At 37.4% G+C, this 27501-nt stretch overlaps 1 protein-coding gene across 2 annotated transcripts; it reads left to right on the top strand.

The window, feature by feature from the left end:
- The first annotated feature begins 85 nt into the window (after positions 1 to 85).
- On the top strand, positions 86 to 19664 carry ESD (esterase D). Of its 2 annotated transcripts, none has more exons than XM_070956091.1 (9): positions 86 to 249; positions 6006 to 6078; positions 8358 to 8446; positions 9799 to 9897; positions 11162 to 11286; positions 12533 to 12652; positions 17066 to 17164; positions 18054 to 18221; positions 19427 to 19664. In XM_070956091.1, exons 2-9 carry the CDS (start codon positions 6011 to 6013, stop codon positions 19505 to 19507), a joined length of 849 nt encoding a protein of 282 aa, XP_070812192.1. In that variant the 5' UTR covers positions 86 to 249; positions 6006 to 6010; the 3' UTR covers positions 19508 to 19664. The 2 variants fall into 2 exon arrangements, with proteins under 2 accessions (XP_070812192.1, XP_070812185.1); XM_070956084.1 differs by having other exon boundaries at positions 86 to 187.
- Positions 19665 to 27501: the final 7837 nt, after the last annotated feature.

The following is a 27501-nucleotide window of genomic DNA, read 5'->3' on the forward strand; positions in this document are numbered from 1 at the left end:
TCATGCGGAGAAGGGCTTTAGAGAACTACGACTCCCATGAAAGCATCGGGGTTGGGTGAGCGAGCCTATCCAAAGTGAGGGAAAGGCTCTAAGCTGGGTCCTATAAATCAGTCACCTTTCTTGGTTCCATCCGGGGCCTGAAGTGACTAATTCGAGCGCAAGCAACAATTGCAAACCCATTAAAAAGGTGAGCGTTCCTGCAACGGTGCTGGTTTCCCGCTCTTTCCGTGGTCGTTATAAAAAAGATTGGTGAGCTGGGTTTATTTTCTTCATGTGCAAGCTACACTTCTGGTATTTAAAAAAAGGGGAAAATGGGGGAAACAATAATTGCACAAACACACTCTCACTTTGGGTTTGTATAAAAGGACCAGGGATAAATTACCTATATTTTCTCCCGCTGAACTTTCTTTTAAAACGGTTTTATTAGTTGGGATAAATTAATGATTTCTAATTTTTCCACGTGATTCTTAAACATGGAGGTTACAGAGTTACAAGGCTATTAAAAAGAGAGAGACTTCATTTTTATTTATTTTTTTTGCTTTTAATAGAGGAAACAGCAAGTGGAGAGTAGAGAGAGGTATCAAAGCCTGCATTCTTCCAATCGGTTTGTTTTACAAATGCACACCAATTTAAACAAAACCAAAAAAGAGAAAGAGCCCTATCCACTTTCCAGAATTGCCTGTCTCACTGAAGTAATGCCAATCCAAAAAAAAGCTGTGTTTGTTAAAGATGTGGCAGCTTATAATTTAAAACAAAGCGTGCACATACAAATGCAAAATATATAACTGAAACAAGTAAATGAAGATGTATTAGTCGAATTGGATTCTATACAGAATAGATATTTAAGCAGAATTGTGAGTTACTTTTTTTGTTCCACATATAATGAAGTCAGCCCATGAATTAATTATAGAATATTGTTGACTTTTAAATGCTATGTTGTCACATTCATGTGGCCAACCAGGTTGTATTGTATATTGTTGCTGTTTCAATCCATACATTTTCCTTCCTAGTGTTTTTCCACACCAGTGAGAATTGGCTTTTTTAAAAAAAAGAAAGTGTTGATCCATTGGTTGAAACTGACTGCCTTGTTGCCCAAGCCTGACATTGAAGACTAAATATAATGACTGGCCCAAAAGTCACCCAGCAAGGTTTCATATCTATGGCAGAACTAGAACTCAGTCTCTCAGTTCTAGCCCATAAAATTACATATATAATCTAGAGACTGTGTCCATAACTTCTAATATGTGCTCTACATTCCTTACTGGACTAGGAAAATAGGTATGAAAAAAAAATCTAGTAGCAAGAATATATACTCACTATAAAAAATTGGATGATTTTTTTACTGAGAGATTTTTCTCATTTGAGCATTTAGTTTCTTTAAAAGAACTATTCAAATCCCATAAAATAGGCTCAATCTAATTTTTTTCATATCAAATACAAGTAGTTCTCAACTTACAACCACAATTGAGCCCGAAATTTCTGGGATATTTGTTAAGTGAGTTTTGCCCCATTTTACAACCTTTCTTGCCACAGTTGTTAAGTGAATCACTGCAATTGATAAGTTAGTAACCCAGTTGTAAAGTGAATCTTACTTCCCCATTGAGTTTGCTTGTCAGAAGGTTGCAAAAGATGATCGCATGACCTTGGGATACAACAACAGTCATAACTATGAACCGGTTGCCAAGCATCTGAATTTTGACCACATGATCATGGGGATGCTACAGGTTGTAACTGTGAAGGTTGTAACTGTGAAAAATGCTCATAAGTCACATTTTTCGGTGTTGTTGGTAAATTTAAACGGTCATAAATGAACTGTTGTAAATTGAGGACTACCTGTAATATAACATGTGGGCAATGGATATGGAGATGAAAATGTCAGTTGGGATAGTACTCAGTTTAACAGTTTCCAGAAAATCTACATCTCTGTGGTCAGTAGTGTATAAGAAAAGGCAATATTTAAAAATGTCATTAGCAAGCTGTATAAGGACTCTTTCATTCCTATCTGTAGGACAATTTTTAGAAGAACAACGAATAATGTACTTCGTGGACTTTTTACTGGATAAAATCATTCTTATGATCTATTAAAGGAAATGTAAATTGCACTAAAATCCTTACAATGTAGTGTCATTTACTGGACATTTAGTCCTCACTTGATGGTACAAATTCAGTGCTACTTACTCCACAGGGCATCTTTTTATAGATACCTGTGGGAAATATAACATAATACTGGCAGAGTTTATCACCTATCATTTCATTTTATAGATGGGAGAGCAAAATATTAGATAATGCCATAACAGCTTATTATGCTATTAGGCTTAAGCAAGTTGGTATTAAATAAATGACTCAGAGTTGCTGGGAGTCGGACAGGATATATATTTAATATGGTCCATATCCAGTCAGCTGGATGTTCAAACTGGATTTGGCATTTTTGTCCACCTTCAAGTCCTTCCCAAGGACCTTGATTAGGCAGATGTTTGATGGTGTTAATAGGATTGTTGCAGAATATAAACTGTTCCAATAAAGCTGCCTTTTGCAGTTGATTGATGGTAAATTTGTCAATGCCAATGGCGTTCAAGTGGTGCTCCAGATGTTTTGGGATGGCACTCAAGGCATCTATGATCTTTGCTTTCTTTTGCCATAGGAGTTCTACTTCAATTTGCAGGTCTTTGTATTGTGTGAGTTTCTCCAATTCTTTATCTTCTATTCTGCTGTCCCCAGGTACTGCAGTGTCCACTGTCCAGATTTTTTTGTGTTTCTTATCAACAACTGTTAAGTCTGGGTTGTTGTGTGGCACATGCTTGACTGTATTCTAAAAACCCAGAGTACTGTAACTTCTTCATTTTCTATTAATTTGATTGCTTTGTGGTTTTTACTAATATTAGTGTAAGCCCATCCTTGTCAAAACAAATCTTCTTGGACTCCAGTAATTGTTGCGTACATAGAACATAGAATAATAGACCTCAGAGGTTTTTTAGTACAACCCCTTGCTCAAGCAGACAACCCTATATCATTTCAGATAAATGGGAATAGAGTGGAATAGGGATAGGATGGGATGGGATGGGATGGGATGGGATGGGATGGGATGGGATGGGATGGGATGGGATGGGATGGGATGGGATGGGATGGGATGGGACGGGACGGGACGGGACGGGACGGGACGGGACGGGATTGGAGGATGGGATGGGATGAGATGGGATGGGATGGGATGGGATGGGATTCTTTACCCAATCTCTTTTTGAAAGCCTTCAGAAGTTCTGGGTGATCCATCAATGAAGCTATTCCATTGGTTAATTGCTCTCACCGTTAGGAAATTTCTCTTTAGTTCTAGGTTGCTTCTCTCCTTGGTTAATTCCCATCCATCGTTTCTTATCTTGCCTTTTGGTGCTTTGAAAAATAATTTGACTCCCTCGTCTTCATAGGAGCCCCTCAAATATTGGAACAGAGCTATCATGTCTCCCCTAGTCCTTTTCTTTAGAGTAGACACGCCCAATCCCTGTAACTGTTCTTGGTACGTTTTAACCTTCAACCCCCTAGCCCTATATTCTGAAATATGTCCCTGAAATTTGCAGTGCCAATATATCTGAAGCTGGGGGGAAGCAGTCTAAGGTTTTTTGTTTATGATCTTTGGATATAAGGCAGCCAGATGATATATAAGAATTTATTTTTTAAAATGCAAGAAATTAAGATTAAGACAAGATTAAGAAAAGGAAAACATGATTTTGTTAAAGTTGAATCACCCTTCCCATAGCTCACTGATTATAAGAAGATTGCTTCTTTTTTCATCAGAACATTTTCGTCCGTGATATATTCTTAATACACTTCGTTTTTCTTAATGACACAACCCATATTCTTGCATCTAAGTGTAACATGCAGAAGCCATAAATGTCTGTGTTTAATTGATAATCTTGTTTTCGGATGTTGTTCATTCTGTCCATGTTGCACCAGGCCATTTTAATAAATTTCTAAAGAGCAAATAAAGTTTCAAAATATTGTTTGTGGATGCCTCTGTTTCCCTCTTTGAGAGGTAATTCTGATGCCAAGAGCTTTGAATTTATGAAGAGCAAACAGGTGCTGCAAACTGCTCTGGGGAATTTACCATTTTCAGCGGTATATAAATCAGAACTGAGTGAATTATTTCCTTCCCATTATGGAACCTGCTTACACGAGAGAGGATTCAGGATGTTTCTGCTCACTTCATCTGTTTGGCTCCCTAGATAGCTATAGGCATTTCGAATCCTGTGATTTATTTTGTTTTAGTTTTGGTTTAATGGACTGGGCAGACTTCTATTATTGTGGTTTGCAGATCATGGCTTGTTGCTCAGCAAACCAATCAATAGTTTAGTGTGGTGTAGCTCTAATTGTGCTATGTTAAATGGATGAAGATGACAAATGAAGATGTGTGTGTTAAAACGGCTCAGGTGTGACAGATGAACAAAATCCATACTTTCATTCTGTAAATGGTTATTCCAGAAGTAAAATGATAATTTCTACGGAAAGTGGAAATTGAGCATTATTATAACTTTTATACCCTTCTCCTCCTATGACAGCAATTATTATGGCAAAACTCATTTATCAGATTCAGTTTGCATGGAGCACAAATACTGGTAGGAAAAAAGAAAGTGGTGCTGGCTTATTTTCTGCAAAGTCTTGGGGGAAAAAATTAAAATGAAAATAGTAGTAAATGGATGTAAGCACTGTAACTGCAAAAGAGCTGAATTTTTCCCTTCCCTCTCAACAGCATTTTTCTGTTAGCTCCTTGGCAGGAACTTCTAAATGGAATTCAGTCAGATTTCTATGCCTGGCATGGAGCCCTACCTCCCAAAGTAGACTACGGGCTAATTTGAGTTAGGCCTTAAGCAAGGCTGTGTTCCAAAACCTTTCCTCCTTATCAAAGGCTTGTAAAGCAATTGTAAATATTAATATAAGAGTGCTTCTCTACCCGCCTGAAGGTCCATGGGATCAGATTGAAGTAGTAAGAGTTTCTGTGTCAAATGTTAAGCAAAGCACCAGGTCTGATAGCAAAAAAATCAAAAGGAATCTGATAGCACCTCTTGTAACTAACACATGTTATTAAAAGGCATACTTTTTGTGAGGTGTAACTCACTTCATCAGATAAATAGAGTGGTTTTATTCATGTAGACTTTAAATTAGAATGGGGAGAGGGCAGAGAAGGCCATCTTGACAACTCATGAATGCTTAAACCTTTTAATCAACTGTATTGGTTGGAAAAGATCTGCACTATTGAAATAATTCTGTTTTCTAAGCTTTATTTTGTCTAATTTGGCTGGTGATTTCTGTCCCCATCTTCTCTTCCAGAAGCTCAAGGTAAGAAGCAGTGTAGTATAGTGGTTAAGGTGTCAAAGTAAGATCAGAAGACCCAGATTCTAGTCCACCCTCAGCCACAGAATTTCACTTGGTAATGTTAGGTATTTCACTAGGTAATGTTGGACTTTCTCAGCCCACTTCAAACTAAGGAAAAAATGGAAAGAAATCTTAAGTGAAAGGTGTGTTATAAAATAATAAGCTAATAATAAGGTGGGTATAGCATTCCTTTGCTGAATTTCCCCTTAACAGTAGATCTAAACTAATCCAGTCAGTTTATATTGCTGAGTGTGGACTTGAACTTGAGTCTCCTGGATCCTAAATCCAGTATCTTTAGTCTTACCAGCTCTCTTTATTCTAAAGTAGCTATTACTCATGTCTTCTGCACTTAAATTTATTGGCTTACGGATTTGTGAAAGTTTCTGCTGAACAAGAAATATTGTATGTGATGAGAGAGTTTTAATTGTCCAATTGTGAAGGGAAAAAATGAAGGTTAGTGGGAGATAATGATAACAATTTTATGTATGTTTTCATGTTAGCATTTTAAAGCAATTTTGTTATTTCAAAATCTGTATGATTTTTTTAGCAACTTAAATATTTCTAACATAACACAGATGTTATGTACGATGATGTGATTTTGTTGAAGAAAATTAACTTATGAAATCTCATTTTTTTCTCAACAGAGATCATGGCCATGAAAGAAGTTTCTAGCAACAAATGCTTTGGAGGTTTTCAGAAAGTGTTTGAACATGACAGGTTAATATGCTATTTATTTAAATAATTTTATACTGACTTCTTGTTGGCAAACTGATCACAATGTACATAGACAGACAGACAGATAAAAGGACTTAAACACTGCAGTTGTAAAAGTAGCAATGAAAACATTTGAATAGAAAGACCTGGGATAATAAGAATATGCTTCTTTCAAAATGAAGAGAAGAAGCTAATTTCCCTTGTAAACTGAATTCATCAAAAGGAGAGCACTAACATTATATTTATTTGATTTTCTCCATGACAACCTGTCCATAACCTGTTCTTTTAAGTCTCCCAATGTTGGACTTGTCTTCACTGAATTTATCCACCTTGCTGCTGATTGTCTTCCTCTTCCCTTCTTTACATAATAGGATGGCTGAGCCTGGTCATTTTGTGCCTTGAGTGGGAATTCTGGGTTAATTTGTTCAAGGATCCATCAGTTTGCTTTCTTGGCTGTCCACAGTATTCTTAAGAATCTTCTCTAATAGCAAAGTTCAAAGTGGTCAATACTCTTCTTGTCCTGCTTCTTTAAGGTCCAGCATTGTAGATTAATCCAGATTAATTTAAGTTGCATCTAAGTTCCACTGAAATCTGTGGATCGTAAACTTTTATAACACCAAAGTTCAACTACACTTGAGATTCTATGTACATTTGTCTTGGAAGAAATTGCATTGTGTATAACAGAGATTTATAAAAAAAACTTGCATAAAAGAATGCTGCTAGCCTGAATAGTCTGTTTATAATTAATCTGGGCAAATTTTCTTTTCAAAATGACAGCCAAAATATTGTTTTTTAAAAATGTATTGGGACTAGAGCTTCTAAAATAGAGAGCAGCCCTTCTGTAGAAAAAAGAAACCTGGGTTACCATCTTGACATTTTGGTGGGTCCTGATTAGAGGGAGCTATGTGATTTAGCAAAGATTTCTGTGAATGGAAGGGAGCAGAGAAAGTAATGTTTATCAAATCACCATTTCTTCAACTACTCACTGTTGTTCCAAATGGTCTCTTTGGAACAGATTTGGAACAGAAAGTACAGCGGGGGGAGGGGGGTCAGCAAAAACGCCTCCCTCCCCCATAAAAAAATTGGAAACATTCACTGCTTCAAGATTCTTTTGTTAATAGAAGTTGCATTCCAAAAGCATTATGTTTTTTTCTTTTAACTAAGTTTCTTCCTAGCTCTTTTCCTAATAGCTTAATTCTGTCCTTTAAACCCAAGTTCCGCTAGAAATATGCTTGTCGTCTTTCCAATAATATGTTGGCAGTTGTGATATTAAAAGAATAGTTAAATATTATTGTGTTCGTTAATGATATTAATTTATTTATCATTTTTAATCCATCTTTATTCTTTTTATAAATAACTTAAGGGACTGAATATACCTAACACTCCTTTTTCCCCTTATTTTCCCCAGAACGACAAGTCTGTGAGGTGGGTTGAGCTAAGAGAGAGGGATTGGCCCAAGGACACCTAGTTGATTTTCATGCCTAAAACAGGATTAGAACTTAAAATCTTTTGCTTTCTAGGCTGATGCCTTAACCCTCACGCACCAAACTGACTCTCTATTAGCAGTTTTATTTTCATACTGCATCATTGGCTTATTAGGCTTTTTGGTGCAAAATGCAATATTCAAAATGTTGGTTAGTTTGAAAAGATACGACGTTATTTCTGATTAGGTGTTCCTGCTCTGTTTCCTTCAGTCTTTGTGCTGGAGTGCATCCCATTCCTTTTACATGTGTCAATAATTTAGTTACTTTCTGTCACGTTAGCTGTATAGTCATTCCTACCAAGAATAATACACTAAATGATAAAAACATCTCATTCAACAATAAATTTTTACAAGCTCTAATTTAAATAGATTATTTTGGTTTAGATTAGATTAGATTAGATTAGATTAGATTAGATTAGATTAGATTAGATTAGATTATTTAGTGCAGCCGTGTCAAACCCGCAGCCCATGGGCTGTATGCAGTTCTGGATAGCTAGTAACGCTGCCCCACAAGATACAATAAAAATATTAAAAATAAAGGAAGTTTGTTATTTATATGCATTAACTATATGATATATTTTATATGTGGCCCAAGACAGTTCCTCTTCATTCAATGCAGCACAGGCAAGCTAAAAGGTTGGACACCCATGATTTAGTGGTTTATTATATATTAATCAGCCCCCAAAGCCAGAGTTCTCTGAGCAAGTTGCAAAACTACTGAAGCAGTAATAAACAGTCAAGTAAAAACATTAGACTTTTAAAAAATGTTCTGTCTTAACTGCGGTATTGTTCTTAACAGTGTGGAGCTGAAATGTAAAATGAAGTTTGGGATTTATTTACCGCCGAAGGCAGTAACTGAGAAATGTCCTGTGTTGTACTGGCTGTCAGGTGAGTATTTCAAAATTATTTCTGAAAGGTGTATTTATGATGGTTAACATTCAGTTGTTTAGTTAGTGCAACTAAGTCAGGTCTTTAAAGCAGAGTAGCATGGGTCCTTAGGTTACAAATCTTTGTGTGCCTTTTGTATGTGAATCAGTATTGAAGAAGACAGGTTTTCTGTATTGTCAGTTGAGCCTTATTAAGTATTAGGCAGAATTTGACATCTTTCTAATCCTCTGGCTTGTTGAAATAGCAATAGCACTTAGACTTATATACCGTTTCACAGTGCTTTACAGCCCTCTCTAAGTGGTTTACAGAGTCAGTATATTGCCCCCAACAATTTGGGTTCTCATTTTACCAACTTTGGACAAATGGAAATCTGAGTCAACCTTGAGCCAGTGGGAATTGAACTGCGGGCAGCCGACAGGCAGCAGAATTAGCTTGCAATACTGCATTCTAACCACTGTGCCACCACGGCTCAATAGATGTTTATATCGGAGAGATAGAGATAGAGACACAGAGAGACAGTGAGGTAGAAATAGAGAAGTAGAGAGATAGAAATAGAAATAGAGAGAAGAGGGGTAGAGGGAGGGAGAGAGAGAGAGAGAGAGAAATAAAGGAAGGAAGGAAGGGAGGGAGAAAGAAAGAGAGAGAGAAAAAAAGGAGAGAGAGAAATGAAAGGCATCACTGCTCAAGAGATGCCTTTCCAGCTTTATCTTCCTACTGATCTGTCACATGCTGAAAAGTTCAGGATCTTCCCTAGATCTCTTAGCAAAATGGAACCATGCATCCTATCTGTTTGTAGTATCAAGAAATTAAAGAAAGGCACTTGATTTCACTATTGACCTTCTCTTGCTTCTGCATTGAATGCTACTTCCCAATCTAAATCACTGTACACAATTGAGTATTTATTGGACTGTAGTAGTTCTGATTTGGGGGCTTGGGAGGAGCAAGGGGGGTTATCAATTTTTTATATTCCTTATTTTAGCTTGCATGAGAATCACTGTGGCGGTTCTGGGAGTTTTATAAATTTATCTCTTATTTGCTTATGATGACTTTAAATTGGCCAGAACCTGGTGATTGGAACAGTATATACAGTGTTTCTCAGCCTTGGGAACTTTAAGATGTGTGGACTTCAACTCCCAGAATTCTTAAAGTTCCCGAAGTTGAGGAACACTGAGTATAAAAATACCTAATTTGATCTGATCGTTGGAATCTAGAAATCAAATAAGTGATTTATTTTTTTCCCTATGAAGTGAAAATGTGTAGCTTCTATTATTTAGACACAGAGAATACCTTCCTGGTCTGGATTAGTGATAAAGAATGCTTGTTAATATTAAAGTGCTCTTCTCTCTTCTCAGGACTAACATGTACAGAACAAAACTTCATAACCAAAGCTGGTTTCCATCAAGCTGCAGCTGAACATGGCCTTGTTGTAGTCGTTCCAGATACCAGCCCACGTAAGTGGTTTATTAAAGAGCATCAGCTTAATTGGTTTACTCGTGGCTTTGATACAGATGCTCTGACTCAAGTAAACTTAAGCCAGGTTGTAAAGTTAGTCCTCAATTTACAACCAACTACTTACCAACTGTTCAGAGTTACAATGGTACCTTCCTAGGGGTACTTACAACTTGGTTCCGAAGTTCCAATGACTGCTGTCATTCGTTCCCCTCCCCCCCCATGGTCACATGACCACATACCTGATGTTTGTCACCTGTCCTGCTTTTATGGCTGCTTGCAACATTCTGTGATCATGTGGGACAGTTTTGCTGAAAACTGGAATTTATTTTCAGTTTTTCAGCAAAACTGGCACCATAGCAAACAATTAGTTCGCTTAAAGACTGCGGCGGTCACTTAACACTTGCTTCAAAGAAGGTCATAATATTGGGTCAGTCATGTGGGTGACCTGATTTACAACTGGGCAGATTTCATTATGGTTGTAAGGCAAGGACTATCTGCATGTACAAATACGTGTGTAAATAGTACTGACTTTATGTGTTGTAAATCTCATGTTTAGGGTATCTGCCACTACTTTTGAAAATAACTGGTTTAAATTTTCTCAACAGAAAGAGTAGAAATTATTAACTTTCTACCCTGCCTTCCCTGCATTTTGCTCCTGAAATGAGTAGCTTGTCTAGCAAAAAGGGGCTGAACAGCAGATCACTTTGGGGGATGGGCTTCCTGTGTATAAATGTAGCCAGTTTATCAGTGACTGGATGGCCCTGCTCCATTAAATTTAGCATATTGGGGGGGGGGAGTTGTCTTTCATCAATATGAATGGTAGATAGATTTTGAAAGAGGTCCTGTAGGCATAGCTCTTAAGACTAGGTCGTGAACTATAATGGCTGCATTCCTATCTTGATATAATGAATATTTTCCCAGTGGGCTCTTTCTGATTACTAGAAATCCAGTTGTAATAAGTTTTTCCAAGAAGTGGTCTTCTTACTGGGAAAAAAATGTGCATCCACATTGAATATCTGTCTTTTCTTACAACACAGAAAGCCAGTTTCAGAACTGACTTTCCATAGCTCAGCAAAGTTTCTGCAAAGATTTTAGAATTACCAGGTAGATTTTTCTGACTAGCAGTTAGTTTCAGAATATAATATTGCTTTTGAGACAGATATTTTCCCCCTAGTCTTGTGAGTTAGCCCTCATGAAGACAAAGTATCGGCCTCTATTCTGATACTTTGCTGATTATGGATGTAATGTTGCTTTCCATGGCAGGTGGATGCAATATTCAAGGAGAAGAAGAGAGCTGGGATTTTGGCACTGGAGCTGGTTTTTATGTAGATGCCACAGAAGAATTATGGAAAACAAATTATCGCATGTACTCTTACATAAAAGATGAGGTAATTTGAATTACATTAATCTAAATTAGTGTTTCTTAAAAGTGAGCGATATTGTCCTCTGGAGGACATTTGAATTATTTTGAGTGGCATTGGGTGACTGCTGGGGGGCATTAGTTGACATGAGGCCAAGAGGAGGAGGAGGAGGATTAGGATAATGAAAGCAGAAGATTACACATCACTTATCCATCAAATGCTTATCAAATATTATGTGCAAAACTGTAAATGTGTACTTCGATTATTATAAATACAGTAGAACCTCTGGTCATGAATGCTTCTGACCACAACCAAATCGGGTTCTAACCAAAAAATTCACATACATTTTTTTCGCGGCCGATTTCCCCTTCCACATCATTTTTTTTGCAAGTGCCAAATTTCCAAAATTAGGTTCGGGTCACGACCAAATCAAGTTTGCGACCAAGGTTATGGAACGAATGGCCAGAGGTTCTCCTGTATATCAAACTTTAGATGCTTAAAATAGCATCACGCTTTGGACTGTTTTGACTGCATGCTGTGAAGCATACGATTGTGCTGGATATTAATGCAACAATACGATTCACATGAGCTGCACACTTGGTTACACATTGAATATTAAATTATTACTATGATGACTTGTAACTTTATGACTTAACCTATGTATTTGTAATTGTTAGCAAAGAAATAACTCTGCAATAAATGTTTTTTTTTAAATAATTGCACATCATGCCCACAGGACAGTGGGTGTTATGAAGAACTTGAAACAAGTAAAGGGATAGTGACACCCCCCAAAGTTTGAGAAACAATGATATCAATGAAGAAAAAAGGGGGGGGGGAAGAGAGAGAGAGAGAGAGAGATCTACCATTACCATAATATAATTACAGACTGTAGTATTAAGTAAAGATGTGCTACTTCAATTTTCTCTCATCTATCGCAATCTGATCTTAGACCAGTGTGACTTTCTGTTTACTTCAATGAAAGAAATACAACATATGTTTCATTGAGGATGAAAGGAGTTGCTATGCTTCTTGAATACTCCCTTAATATATTAAGGGCTTCAAAACTACATCCATGATAAATTTACTAATGATGTATTCATCTGTATCTTTAAAAAAAGAGCCTTGTATGCTGTAAACCTGCCAGTTTTAGACACAGTGATTGACAAAGTAAAGAACCATTTATCTTTATGTAGATGAGAGTAAATATGTGTTTTCATCTTATGCAGGAGAAAATGTAAGTATGCTGACTTTCTTCTTTGTCTTTGTCTGTTAGTTACCCAATCTGATCAATGCCAATTTCCCAGTTGATTCTGGAAGGATGTCAATTTCAGGCCATTCCATGGGAGGCCATGGGGCTCTCATCCTGGCCCTAAAGAATCCTGGAAAATATAAAGTAAGATTCAAACTACTTAACATGTCAAATTAAATCAAGGAATAATTGATACGTCTGGTTGGTCTGATACCTGATGGGGGAAGGGTTGTTTTGTTTTTACTCTGGTTTTTACTGGATGTTTAACCTCCCTGTGTGCAATAAGCAGCAATGTAGGTTAAATAAATAAATACATACTGTTAGGTTCAGCTTGCAGCGTACTCCTAACTTGTTGGTCAGGCAATATCTGTTTCTTTAAGAAACAACTGAGCCATGTAATCAGGGTTTGCTGAACCCTGTAATTAGGCTACAGTGCATAAATAAGCAGCACAGAGAAGCGTTCCCTCTTCCTGGTTCTTCCTGCTTCTTCCGGATTGATACCTGATTGTATCCTGTTGCTTACTGCATCTATTATATGGTACTGTATACCAATAGTTACTAAAGTCTGTTTGCTTTGGTAAGGGAAGATACTTACTGGACTGATATTACTGTTTATGACCTTGGACTGTTTTACTTACATCGAGACTGCTTGTTATCTATAAAGTATTTTTCTCACATGAGCTGGACGTTTATCTCCTTCCCTGTGTGTTTCTGCTCTGCTCGTTGCACAAGCAACAAATACCTTTTACACACACCCTAACATTGGTTATGGGCCCAGGACGTTCCAGGGCTCTTTAATTTGTTTTTGTGGAAGAGAGAAGTGCAGGCAGTGGGTGTAGTAGTCAAGATGATGGTTTTTGAGCAAGGTACAAGTTATTCTACCATAACCCGGTTGGATGGAACAAACTATGTTACCTGGTCCACAAAATGCTGTCTACTTTTGCGAAAAGAAGGACTGTGGGACATGGTTAATAATCCACCGGACATAACTGCATTGAATGCTGCTGACGAAGAAGATGCCAAAAAGATAGCGAAGTTTCACAGGGACAACGAGCGTGCTTTATGCATCATTGGCCTGACACTGGGAGACCAGCAACTTGTCCATTTCCGGGGCGAAGAGTCTGCTGCGAGGTGTTGGTCAAAGCTAAAGAAGCTCTACGTTCGTGACTCTGTGGGTGTCCATATCTACTTGACACGGAAATTATTTCGCTTACATCTTCAGAAAGGAGGAGACATGATGGCTCACCTGGACTCCATGACAGGGCTTTTCCAGGAGCTACATGAGAAAGACCTTGTGTTTACTGAACTGCAGCAAGTTTATATTATTCTTTCATCGTTGGATGACAGTTATGACTCTTTTGTTTCATCATTAGAAGTATTGTCTAGAGATGAACTAACATTGGCCAGTATAACTGGTAGGTTACTGGATGAGGCCAAACGTAGGCAAGAACGAGACCAGTTAAGGATGCAACAGCAACCAAAAGTGGAAGCTGTATATGAGAATGTTAATATTGTTAAACGCTGTTATGCTTGTGGGGCTAAGGGGCACATTGCAAAATATTGTAATAATAAGAAAGTGTCTGCTAGAAACTCTGCTAAACCCAGGAAAGGGTGTAATTTAGCAACCAGTTCATCTAATAATATAAAAGATGATTGGTGGGTGATTGATAGTGGTGCCTCTCAATCAATAACAAAAAACAGAAAACTGTTTCTAAACATGAGGAAAAGTACTAAAAAGGTCAAATTAGCTAATGGCTGGAATGTGACTGTAGCTGGGGAGGGACTTGTTCAATGTTCTATTAGTAAGCACCCTTTACCCATGCTTTATATCCCTAGTTTGAAATATAACCTTTTATCTGTAAAGTCATTACTACATTCTGGGTTTACAGTAACTTTTAAAAACGACAAATGTTTGCTGGAATGTGAAGGCACTGTAGTTACTGCAGAATTAGAAAACGACTTATTTGTTATTAGGGATAAGTCATTACTGTTAGTTCAGTCAAAAGCTAAATTTGGAAATGTAAAGCCGCATAATGAATGCGTACATTTACTACATAGAAGGCTTGGTCATCTGAATTTCAGGTTGTTGAATTTGACTGTTAAGCAGTCTAAAGGCATAAAGTTAAGGGCTTGCAGCAAATACCTGAACTGTAATACTTGTAACCAGCATAAAAGCAAAGTTACACCTGCAAACCGCTGCAATGGGTTTAAAACAACTAAACCTTTGGAGGTAGTCTTTTTAGACTTAATAGGGCCAAAGAAACCCAGTTTAGGGGGAGCATGCTATATTTTGAGTATAGTTGATCACTTTACCAGATATGGTTTTTGCTACCTTATGAAGTCCAAAAGTGATACGTTCCAATGTATCACAAATTGGCTTCGTTTTGTTGAAAGGAAGCAGAGGTTTAAGGTGAAATGCATTGTTACTGACAATGGAACTGAGTTTACTAACCATCAGTTGGCTAAGTTTTTTGAAGGATGCTGGGATACAGCATAAACGTTCTGCCCCTTTTCGGCCGGAACATAATGCATTTATTGAACGAAGAGGCCAGACCCTACAAGCTATGACTAGGACTATGCTGGCTGATGCTTGTTTGGGCAGCTAGAAATAAATGCTCTATTACTCATTTAGATGTCGAAACAGCTTACTTGAACGCTCCGTTAAGGCATACAATATATATGAAAAAACCTCCTGGTTATGATACACAGGATAGAACTGAGTGTTGGAGGCTACAAAAGAGCCTATATGGTTTAAGGCAATCAGGTTACGAGTGGAACCAATGTATAGTGCAAGAATTGCATAACATTGGGTTCTATGAGGGCGTAGCAGATAAATGTCTGTTTAAAAAAGAACAGGATGGATGTGTTTCATTCTTGTTACTCTTTACAGACGACATTGCCATAATTACCAGAACTGACGCTGAGGCCAGAGAGATTATCGGTCAGTTGCAAACAAAATTTAAACTTAGAAATCTAGGACATATACGGCATTATCTAGGGCTGGATATCCTGAAAACATCTAGAGGATTTAAAATATCACAATCTAATAAGATCTGCAAATTGTTGAAAAAATATGGGATGGAATTATGTAAACCTGCCAAGACTCCTATGGCACAAGAATTCCAGCAGGATAGTTTGCAGAGTCCACAGTTCAGTAAAGAACTGTATCAATCATTAATAGGCAGTTTGTCGTATTTGAGCAACTGGACACGGCCTGATATAGCTTTTAGTGTTAATCAACTAGCACAATATAGTTCAGAGCCTACTGATAGGCATTGGCAGTCTGCTAAACGTGTTCTTAGGTATCTTAAAAGAACGTTACATTTTGCTATGTATTTAGAACCAAATGCCAATATGATATTAAAGGCATATGCTGATGCCAGTTTTGCCAGAAAATCTACGTCTGGAATAGCAATCATGTTGGATAACTGCCTGATTGGATGGAAATCAATTTGCCAGAAACACATCAGTTTGTCTACCATGGAAGCGGAGTTTTCTTGTCTATCACTTACATGTACTGAACTGATTTATTATAAACAGTTGATGGAAGATATTGGATTCAAAATGGATTATCCTATCACGGTTTATGAGGATAACCAGGCAGCCATTAAAATGGCAACAAATCTTGCTGTAAAGACAAGGACTAAGTACACTGATATACGTTATCTGAATGTTCGGCAATGTGTTAAGGATAACATGATTACATTGGAATATTGCGCATCAGAGGACAATATTGCCGATAATTTTACCAAAGCGCAAGGTGCCATTAAACACACCAATTGTTGTGAAAGATTTGGATTAAGAATCTGAAATGTAACTGATACCACTGTACAATGTATAATTTGGATGTGTATTTTTGTTTCTGTATCTATTGTGTATATTGTCCTGCCCAATGGGGAGAATGTTAGGTTCAGCTTGCAGCGTACTCCTAACTTGTTGGTCAGGCAATATCTGTTTCTTTAAGAAACAACTGAGCCATGTAATCAGGGTTTGCTGAACCCTGTAATTAGGCTACAGTGCATAAATAAGCAGCACAGAGAAGCGTTCCCTCTTCCTGGTTCTTCCTGCTTCTTCCGGATTGATACCTGATTGTATCCTGTTGCTTACTGCATCTATTATATGGTACTGTATACCAATAGTTACTAAAGTCTGTTTGCTTTGGTAAGGGAAGATACTTACTGGACTGATATTACTGTTTATGACCTTGGACTGTTTTACTTACATCGAGACTGCTTGTTATCTATAAAGTATTTTTCTCACATGAGCTGGACGTTTATCTCCTTCCCTGTGTGTTTCTGCTCTGCTCGTTGCACAAGCAACAAATACCTTTTACACACACCCTAACACATACATACATACATACATACATACATACATACATACATACATCATACATACATTAATCACGACAGGATGAAATGTTGGGAAAATAAAACTGGGAAAATAAACAGCTATGTTCTGGAACTAATGGCAACTTCATAAATGTTTATTTGAAGAAAAATAATTTCACATTGTAGTGCAAGAAATTTGAATCATTAATCACCAATATTTAAACAGTCTGTTTCAGCATTTGCTCCAATCTGCAACCCAATACAGTGTCCATGGGGGAAAAAGGCTTTTAGTGGATATCTAGGATCGAACACAACGAATTGGGAAGTATGTACTGAAAATGTCATCACATATATAATATAGAATAAGTTGCAATTGTTTTAAAAATATCAATAAACTGTTTCTACCATTTCAAAACTAACCCTGCAGAGTCCAGTTGTGATTCCACCAGCAGACAAAGGTATGCAAATCAGCTTTCAGAATTCAAGAACACTTGTATTAGTTTTGTTAATGGATAAAGCATTTTTAGTTCAGATCATTTCAAATCTGAAACTTCCATTCTGAGTTGCAATCAGTTCCCCATCCAGAATTGACTGCTTTGATCATTTGGATGTGTTTTGCATCCAAAGCAATTCTGTTTCATTTTAGAAATGCTCTTCTTTTTCAGGTACAAGTATTTCCAATTTTGATATGGTTGGAAATTGTTTGTTTGGGAGACAACAGAGGTGTTTTCAGTTTGAAAATATTTGTACACCTGTAGATTTTATTGTTTCTTATTCATCTATTTTTGACTGAGTTATTAATGTTGTAATTATAACTATTGTTTTATAGCTAGCAATTTACAATCTGGATATTGATTTTAAAGCAGCTACTGTCAGAAAAAGATAGATAATCCTTATTTGTTGACACCAGGGAGATGTGAGGTTGGAATACTAGATCCACCTGTTTAATAATTCTGAGAGATGAATGCCAGGTTGAAAGTATTTTATTCTTCCAGCTGATAGTGGCTGCAAATGAGCTTGTTCCATTCTTGGGACTTCTAAAACAGAAGAGAATTCAAATTATATGTATTACATTGTAGCTAAACGATGCCAAGTGGTTATAAGTCTGTTGCATGAAATTGCCTTTTGTCTGCAGTCTCCCTGTCTTTCTCCCCTTTTTATCTGGCCAGGCTGATGCTATTGTTAGAAGCAAATGCATTTTTTTTTTCTTATAGGCCTATGATGCCACACACATTGCAAAATCTTATCAAGGCTCTCCTCTGGATATCCTAATAGACCAAGGCAAAGATGATCAGTTCCTTACAGCAGGACAGTTGCTACCTGATAATTTCATTGCTGCTTGCACAGAACGGAAAATCCCAGTAGTTTTTAGGTTGCAGCAGGTAATGCTCGAAACTGGTTTGTTTGCATCTAGTGCTTAAATCTTATTTGGAAAGGGACAGATAAGTCATTATTTAATTAAATGAATTTTTAAATGACTACATCAGTTCCTAGGACCTAGGATCTGAAAAGCTAGGTGTTAGAATTGTGTATCATATAGATTTTTCCATCTTACTAAATGTTGAGCTAAAGCATCTAGGAATGTTAGTGGTTAATCAGATTTTTTTTCTGGGCTTTGCTCCTACCCTGGCAAATTCTAGCTTGCTAAGCATCATTTTTTTTCTTCAGCCCATTCATTACCAGTAAAATGAATTACTTTTCCATAAGAAGGAACTCTTTGTTCTGGTTTGTTGCTCCCAAATCAATTAGAAATCATTAAAAAATGTGTGTACTTGGATGATGATTTCTGTGTCTTCCGTGAATTGAATATCAATTCAAATAAAACCTTTTAGAAGGGAGGAGAAAAGTAGGAGAAAAATAATTACATGTCAGGCACTCGGCTAATTCATAGAAAGTCTTTCAGAAGTCCAGTTGTTGTGCAATGTTCAAGGACAGCCATGCCTGATTAGGGTTAGGATTGACACTGCTTTCAGTAATGGCTTTAAAGATTTAAGATGTAATTTTCTGGGTTTGTGATATCAAGCTGCTATGAGATTAAATACTGTATACAGAGGAGAAAACTAGGGGTGTGGAAGACTTTTCAAATTCAGCAGTTGTTTACAGTTTGAAATGGGTTCTCTAACGTTTTCCAAGGAGTTTTGACTGTTCTGGAACCATTCCAAACTTGGAATGGCTGTTTCAGTTTACAAGTATTTGGAACATTTCCAGAATGACTGGAACAGGATCAGCACGCTTACAGTAATGCTGAAGAGGTGTTTCAGGTTTGAAACACCGTGCACCCAATTGGACATTCATTATGTTTTAAAAGAAATATTAAACATTTATACTACAATCCTATGCTTTCCGTTGAAGATTGTTTACAACTGGGTATCTATTGTATGAGATTAAAGCCTTAAATTCTTGTTCATTTAAGAAACTCACAAGGAAATGATTTACAATCTTACCATGTGCTTGTGATTCAGCTTTCCTTAGAGGTAGAGAATATCTTCTCCTGCCAGAGTGATAGTTGTAAAGTATCTTATATGCATATGCTTTTGACATTGTTGCTTGGTTTTTTTTAAACCATCTGGTCTTTTTCTCTCTTTAGGGCTACGATCACAGTTACTACTTTATTGCAACGTTCATTAATGACCATATCAGGCATCATGCCAAATACCTCAATGCTTGACTGAGTCTCGCCATGGGAATGTCTTGACAGTGAAAAATTTTGAAGTGATCAGTGGAAATAAACAGCAAAGGCTCTGCCTGTGATTAGTATTTCTATAAACTGCAATGAAGTCCTGATTTAATGATTCAAAATAAATATTTTTAACATGCCTGTCTAATTTTGAATGAATTAGATCATTACTCTTTCAGATAACCACAAAGCAATAAAGGCTGCAACTGTAATACGGATATATAAATGTACACACTTTCTTTCATGTTTATGTCCCCAGGCATATCTCATGGTTGCATCTTACTACAGTATATGTATTTTTGAATGGAAATGACAAAGTGGAAACACTTCAAAACCAGTGTTTTTTTTTTGTTTTGTTTTTTTTAACAGTAAAAGGCCATTACTTTCATTTAGTTGTGGAGAGTTGGCAAGGAACACAATTAAGCACCTTCTGCACATTTGCAGAAGTGCTGGAGTCTTTTTCTGCATATTCTGCCTTTTATAGCTTGAGTCCTGATTTTATTGTAGCTTCATGGAAGGGTTTGTTTTGTCAGATGCATAATGGGCAAATTAATAAGAAAATGGTATTTACAGCATCGCATTTTTACTTTATAATCAAAGGAAGCGATGCTAGGATGATCACAAACAACTTGGGTTACAGTAACTTTGATTACCATTTGGGTAGCAGTCAAGAAAACTTTGTAATCTCAAATTTAAATTTAGACTCGCAGAAAGTCTGCATAATATATGCGTCTGCAAACAATATTTCCAGAGGTGGTATTCAGCTGGTTCAGACCGGTTCATCCGAACCAGTAGCGGAAATTGCAGGTAGGCCTGCCCACCCACCCCGGCTCTATGCCATTGTATTAAGGAATGTTTTTGAGACTGGGTGCGTGTGCAGAAGGCATGTGCGCAAGCAATGCACATGCGCGGGAGGCTGGGCACATGCTCGGGAGGCACGCGAGCAAAGCGCATGCATGGGAGGCGCACAAAGCGCATGCGCAGGAGGATGGGCACATGCACCGAAGGCATGCGCACAAGCAAAGTGCATGCGCAGGAGGCCAGGTACGTGCACGAACCAGGCGTGTGTGCGCACAAAGCAAACGTGCGTGCAGCGAACCAGTAACAATGTGAAACCCACTGGTGAATATTTCTATAAGCCATGCAAAAAAGATTTGTGCAAATGTTACATTTCAAAAGCGTCAAGAATAAGAATAAAACGTTATTACGGTCACCGATCAGCAATGGACATACAATAAATTAAAAATAATACTAAGTTTTATTCCTATTCTTGACGCTTTTGAAATGTAACATTTCAAAAGTGTCAAGTACCGCTGGTATCCTCCTTGTATGCTGACCAAAGTATTATCTATTGCCACCTACGCTGCATTTTAAATGCACTGCCACTTACATTTGTTGGTTGATTGAGTTTATTTAAATTTCTACAAGAAATTTAAATAAACTGTTTAGCACAAGAAGCTAGCAGCACAAATGTTGAGTAAAATGGCTGTGATTGTGTTGCCTCATACTGTACATACAGGATACCCATGATTCTAGATGCCCATTATTTAGTTTGTCCTAAGGCAAGGAAAATCATGCTATCAAGCAATATATCAGTGCATAGTGTTTTGTTTTATTACAAGGCAGAATATACAGCAGTAAAAAGTAGCATTATGCCTATCAGATACAGACATATTTATTCCTTTAGTCATATATACAATCTGTCAAATGACATTGTAGATTTGTGCTAAAAAAAAAGGATCCCCAAATCCTGAATACTAATTTACATTAAAAGACTTAAAATAATGTTACTCTCTTTTTTTTTTAATTAAAAGCTGGAAATGGTGCTAGGATTTTCACAATGTTGCTTACAGATGGGCATAGTAATCAAGAGAAGGCCCAGAGTCACCCCAGGAGGGAGATCGGTAGTTTCTAAATATGATATATAAATAACTGAACTTTGAATGTCACAATAATCTTTAGGCCTCCTCCCCCACCAGAAATTTACATTGCCAAATATACACTTCTATATCCAAAGCACTGCTTGCTTGCTTGCTTTATTCAACTGGTTATTCACTTCTCCTGAATCTCAATTGACTAAATATTAACACCCATCAGGTTGGCACAGCTGACTTGACAAAGGCTGTATAGCAGTCGGGTGAGCAAGCTGAAAATTGATACGGAAGCCTTAGCCCGTAAACATTCCTATAAATGAGGATAAAACGGAAGCCTTTTCCGTACAAGGGTCCCATGCAGCAGTCACAGCCTGTAAAGCTAAAAGGAGGAGAAAGTAGGTCAGTGTCACATACTAGAGAGAGCAAATTGAAGCAGATCCTTTAAACTTACTACTGAAAGTCTATGCCAGATGTGCGATTCGAACTAAAAGTATGCTGGCATTGCTGCTTGTGTATCAGTTTCCAAGGGCAGCTAAGTACAGAGTATATCGGAGTAAACAACTCTAGAAACCTTCCTGATCAGGATGTAGAACATCTCCAAATTTTCTTTAACCAAGTACAACTGTGGTTTTGTAAGGTTTATACTATAGCAATGCTTTACCCTCCTTAACAGGGTATAATATTATCATGTGATATTACCATGCTCTACCCTCTTTCACAGGTGCAGCTTTCTTTGCATGGTGTTTCCACAAAGCAGGAAGTTTTAGCAAATATGTATTAAATTCCTATCTGCCATTTAGAGGTGAAAAGTCAGTAGGAATCAAATCAGGGGAAAAAAAGGTATGGCACCTGTCATTTATAATTAATGCTGAACCAGAACCTGTTTGGAATCAAGTACTGCACAAATATGCTAAGAAAGTACGAACTCACAGATGAGAATTTTAGGTGCCAAATGCCCTTGCAAAATTGGGTTCGGCTTCTCCATGGATGGACTTATCTGTGTGAATATATGGTAATATTTTTTTTTAAGTACCCACATACAGTATCCTGTATATTTTTCTATATAAGCCCATCTGTGGATAAGCTAACCCTAGAAATTTTATTCAAAATACCATGAAAACTGCATACCAGCTTACCCATGGGCAGCACATTTTTGGTTAAAAAAACTGAGTCAGCTTATCCATGGATGGGTTTTTACAGGGCTTATGCACAAATATAACATTATGCAGTAAATATATGGATACCAAATCTGCTCAAAAGGATTTTCTAAGTGTAACTAATACAAATCTGTAGCAGAAAGAGAAGAAATCTATCAAGGACTGTTAAAATATCCCTGTGCCTCATATTGGGTTTCAGAAGAAGGAATTGGCCTATGATTGCTTATGTCTTATGCCCAAGGAACTGCTGCGGATACACAGTTTGCAATGTTAGCATTGCACACCAAAGAGCAAGACAGAAGGCTTCCATTTTGTCTCTTACAGTATGAAATGAACCAGATAGGAAACATCTTGGGTAATCAAATACGAATGCATACAGTCATCTGGTCCACAGACTACTTTATTAACCCATACTAAGATTGCCTTAAGGTCTAATATGCACTTTGAAACATATTGAATACTGTATCTTTAAAGTATGCAAAGATAACAACCCCCGGGGGAGAGCGTTCTCTGTGGGGGCCCCTACCCTCTGGAATGAGCTGCCCCCGGAGATTCGTAGGATTCACGACCTTCATACCTTTCGTCGCGCCAAAAAAACATTATTATTCCAACAAGCAGGGCTGGCCTAAATAATAACATTTTACTATTTTAATGGGTTGTTTTATTAGAGTTCTTTGGCCAATTTATTTAATTGTTTTAAATTGCTTTTAATTTTTATACTGTCATGGTTTTATTTTTGGCTGTACACCGCCCTGAGTCCTTCTGGAGAAGGGCAGTATAGAAATTCAAAATAAATAAATAAAATAAATAAATAAAATCTGAAACTGAGAAGTGAAAGTTATAAAGACCTGAGATCAACTTTCAAGTCACGTCTTCTGATGATAAATAAAATCATGCATTTTAATTTGATGCATTTGATTTTAACTTCAGTTACAGTGTCAGACTGGAACTAGGGAGTCTCAGAGTCATTTCTTTTGTTCATTGAAAAACCTGTGTTTTCTTGGGAATCCAATTGGGAATAAACCCAATTGGATTCAATAGGTCTAATTTCTGACAGGTTCACATAACCAGCTAAGCAACAATAGAATTTGATTGGTTTGGATTAGCACGTTGCATAAATCCAGCCATTTTTCTTTACAAATCCGCCAGTTCTGGTTTACCCAGTAAACCATGACTAAACTCTGACTAAATATGTTGTGAGAGTCCATTCACAGGAATGTAATCTGAGTAGCTTTGGGGTGGCAAGATAGAATATAAATAAAAATTATTATAATTGATGCTGTTTTTTAGCTTAAGATGGCTATGAAGAGAAAATGAGTGGTAGAGGAAACCATGTGTATAATGCTGAGCTCCTTGGAGGAAAAGTGGAAATAAAAATGATATGAAAACATGTTTGCATTTCAAACATAAATAAATTTGTTTTCATTAGGCCAATTTAAGAAATTCTTATATTATATTTGCTTCACCTATTTACTAAATCCTTCTGTTACCTCAGCCTTATTCAATAAACCATGACTTAAATAGGTGAGTATCTATAGTCCATTACTTTAGGTAATTATAGTTTATTGCATCACATCAAATGGCTGTCAATGTGGCTCCACCTTGTTACAAACACTTTTTAGAACCTGGTCCTGCTCATTTTGGTACAGACTGGTGGCTGCCTCTGAGGAGACTTTTTTTTGGCCCTGTGATTATTGGTGAGCTTTTTTATTGTCTCCTTTTTGTACTCAACAGAGCCCTTGCAGTGATGGCACCTTACTTGCTTATGATTTCATGAATCTCCTCTGGTAAATGATGATATATTTTCCACAGCTGGTGCTTAACGAAACACAAGGCAGCCATGTCCCTAAGGCACTGAGGTTGCATCAGGAAAGTCTCAGTCCAGAAACAGGCATGCAAGAAGTTGTTTTCTACCAGCAGGTGTTTCAACTGAAGTTTCAGAATCCCACAAGGCAAGGAGTAAAGCAGATTTCCTTCCAAGTTCAGATAGACAAGGCTTCTGAGAATTTAAAAAACGACACTCCACCATTTATGCATTCATCATGTCTATTTGGAGCATAGTTCTCTTGGATGCCCAGGTATGGGGGAACAAAATTATCTTGGCATGGAAATTTTACAGGCAACTGGGAGCTGGCAGAGCCCTTCCTTTCAGCCCACACCAAGGAGCAACTGTTGCCACCTCCACTAGTAGAGGGCTTCCCTCCACGCAAAGACAGAAAGTTAAGACTCTCCATTTGACTTTTCTCCTCACACTGTCAAGACAGTGCACAGGAGAAAGTAATCTCTGCCTTCTACCACATTAAATCTATGCATTTCTCTGTCACCAGACACAGTTGACAAGTGCTGGGAAAAGCTACTCGCAACACTCATCAGGAACCATGACAGATGGATAGCTTCTTCCTCATACAGTGAAACGAAGGAAGATTGATTAATTGGTTATGTGCCATCAAGCCATTGTTAAGTCTTAGAGAGCTTATGGATTTTCTCCATGGTGATCTATTCTTAGCCTGATCTTTCTGGTCTTCCCATCAGTGAAAATGGAGAAGGTGGAAGTGAAAAGGGGAGAGACAAATCAGAGTATGTGTCAATCTAGAGATGTGCGAGTCTTGTCCTTCTGTTTGCCAACTCTTTTTGCATCCTGTACTTCAGTGTTTTTCAAACTTGGCAACTTTAAAACATATAGATTTCAACTCCCAGAATTCCTCAGTCGGTGTGCTGGCTGGGGAATCCTGGGAGTTGAAGTTCAGACATTTTAAAGTTGTCAAGTCAGAAATACACTACTTTAATCCTTAAGTGAATTACGGGGGAGTTTAACAGAGCTTCTTTTAAAAACAGAGCATTCTGGCCTCAGCATCAGTGAATGCTTTTCTTAATCTGCCAGAATGCTCTATTTTAACAGCAGCCTGTGCAAAAATTAATATGGTCCCAAGGACTCTGTAGTCATAAATAGCTCAAGATAGTCTCATTAAGTCTAAGCAGAATCCTGTGTCCCTTTTGTACATTATTAGTCTTTTCTGAGATAACATATAGGAAGAGAAAAGCTTTGGTTATTAGGCTTCCCACATTTCAGGCAATTCAAGAAAAGCAATGCATCTTACTTATAAAATAGGGGAAATGACATAATTTCCAAACTACAGATTTTAGCTTGTCTAACCATTGTCTATGCTGGTTGGGCCTGTTGGAAACTACCCCAGCAACATCTGGAAGACCAGAAAAGTCCTCCTCAAAACCGGAAAATCAATACAATACCTGAGATTTTGTATTTCGTTAGGGATATATTCGAGTTCGTTATAAGAAACATCAAGACTCTGAAGATTTGGCAGGGTAAATAGCCTATAAAAACAGAAAGCCTTCCTGTCACTGGTAATCATTGAAAAGCAGGAAAAATCTTGTCAGTCCCATAGCCCTTAAAACAGAGTTTGGTCAGAGTTTGTTGAATTTTCCTCAGTGAACTATACCTGTTGTGTGAACAGGTACATTTATTGGGGCATGTTTTTTTTCCCCTTTTCATTGTACAGTTAGTTGCCCAGAGTCTTATGAAGTCAGATGGCCTCTACATTAAATAAAGAAGCAAATATTTGTGGCCCACATCATGGGCAGCTTATGTCATCACCCAGGTCTTTTTTGAAGTTCTCACAAGGTTCCTAACTGTTTATAAAGCAGAAATATTGTACTGTAGCCATTTTTGCCTCACCCAGCCTATTGCCTTCTTCTGGAATTCATTCCTCTTCTGGCCAAAGAATATTTGCAGCAAGTAGAGACGGAATATAAGATCCATCTTACCACCTGAGCATATTTTCTCTAAGTATTGAAAAGAATTAAAAGTATCTTTCTTTAGATTACTAAAATAGCTGTTTTTTAAAAAGTAAATTCACAGCCTTTGTATTGAAGTATTGAAAACTAAGGAAGCAACTTGTATCAGGGCTTCAATTTTTAATGGAACTGAGGCTCTATGCTTCAGGCCTTTCTCCACTTGTACAAACGTAATTTCTTTTTTCTGCCAGAACCCAATTCTGCCAGCTTCATCTCATCTGCATCCCCATGAGATAGACAGGCTTAAGTCGAAGCTGTGGTGAAAAACCCTAATCAAAGCAGATAGGCTTTTTTTAAAAAAATAACTGATGATACAATAATTTATGAGAAGTCTATGCCCCCTTGCCCCCCCCAACTTGGAAGCTTCTTTCCATACGTTTCTAATTATTAATTAAAATTATTACATACTCTGTTGGGAGAGTAGTGAGCAGGTTGAAGGACATTGTCAAGAATTTAAGATCCCTCAAATCAGAGATCTCCCCTGGGATGGATTTGATGGGGTTATTTCGGAGCTTTAGCACTTGTAAATATTGCAAATGAATCACCTATAAAAGACAAATTGTGTGTAAAGGGTTAGGAATTGCCATAAAGGCAATATTTTTTAAAAAAAGTGTTAGTAAGTCTGGTTTCTTCATTGACGGGAATTCCTGTCTCATGTTACCTTCCAGCACTTGAATTTAAAACTATGATTACAATACTTTTCTCTTCCTCCTGATGTTTCCATAGATACAGGGTTATTTCAAAGAAACTTCATTGCAAAGCAATAGTTATGTGGGGGAACACTTCTTCAACTGAGTCAGATTTTATCTCTCCTTGATGTTGTCATTAGCTACAGGGACAGCTAGATGGCTGTGTTAAAGCTCTATTCAACAGGTCTTGAGCTGACAGAGAATTATGTCAGCTGAGCTATCTTCCATTATAGTAAGAAAACCAGCAATTGGGGCTCTTCTTGCAATTTTAAGGCAGCAAAGGAAAGAAATTGGTGGATTGCCCTTTCTTCTATTAATCTAACTATAGGAGTTTGTCAGACATGACTGTTTCCACCAGCTTCTCTTGGACTGGACTCACTTATACCATGTAGGCCTCCAAAAATGCATCAGCTATGGAAGTCAGCTAGTTTCATGTCTTTCTCCCTTCCTTT

Source organism: Pituophis catenifer, unplaced genomic scaffold (genome assembly GCF_029215685.1).
Source record: "Pituophis catenifer annectens isolate HBS135680 unplaced genomic scaffold, rPitCat1.0.hap2 SCAF_1, whole genome shotgun sequence".
Taxonomy (NCBI): domain Eukaryota; kingdom Metazoa; phylum Chordata; class Lepidosauria; order Squamata; family Colubridae; genus Pituophis; species Pituophis catenifer.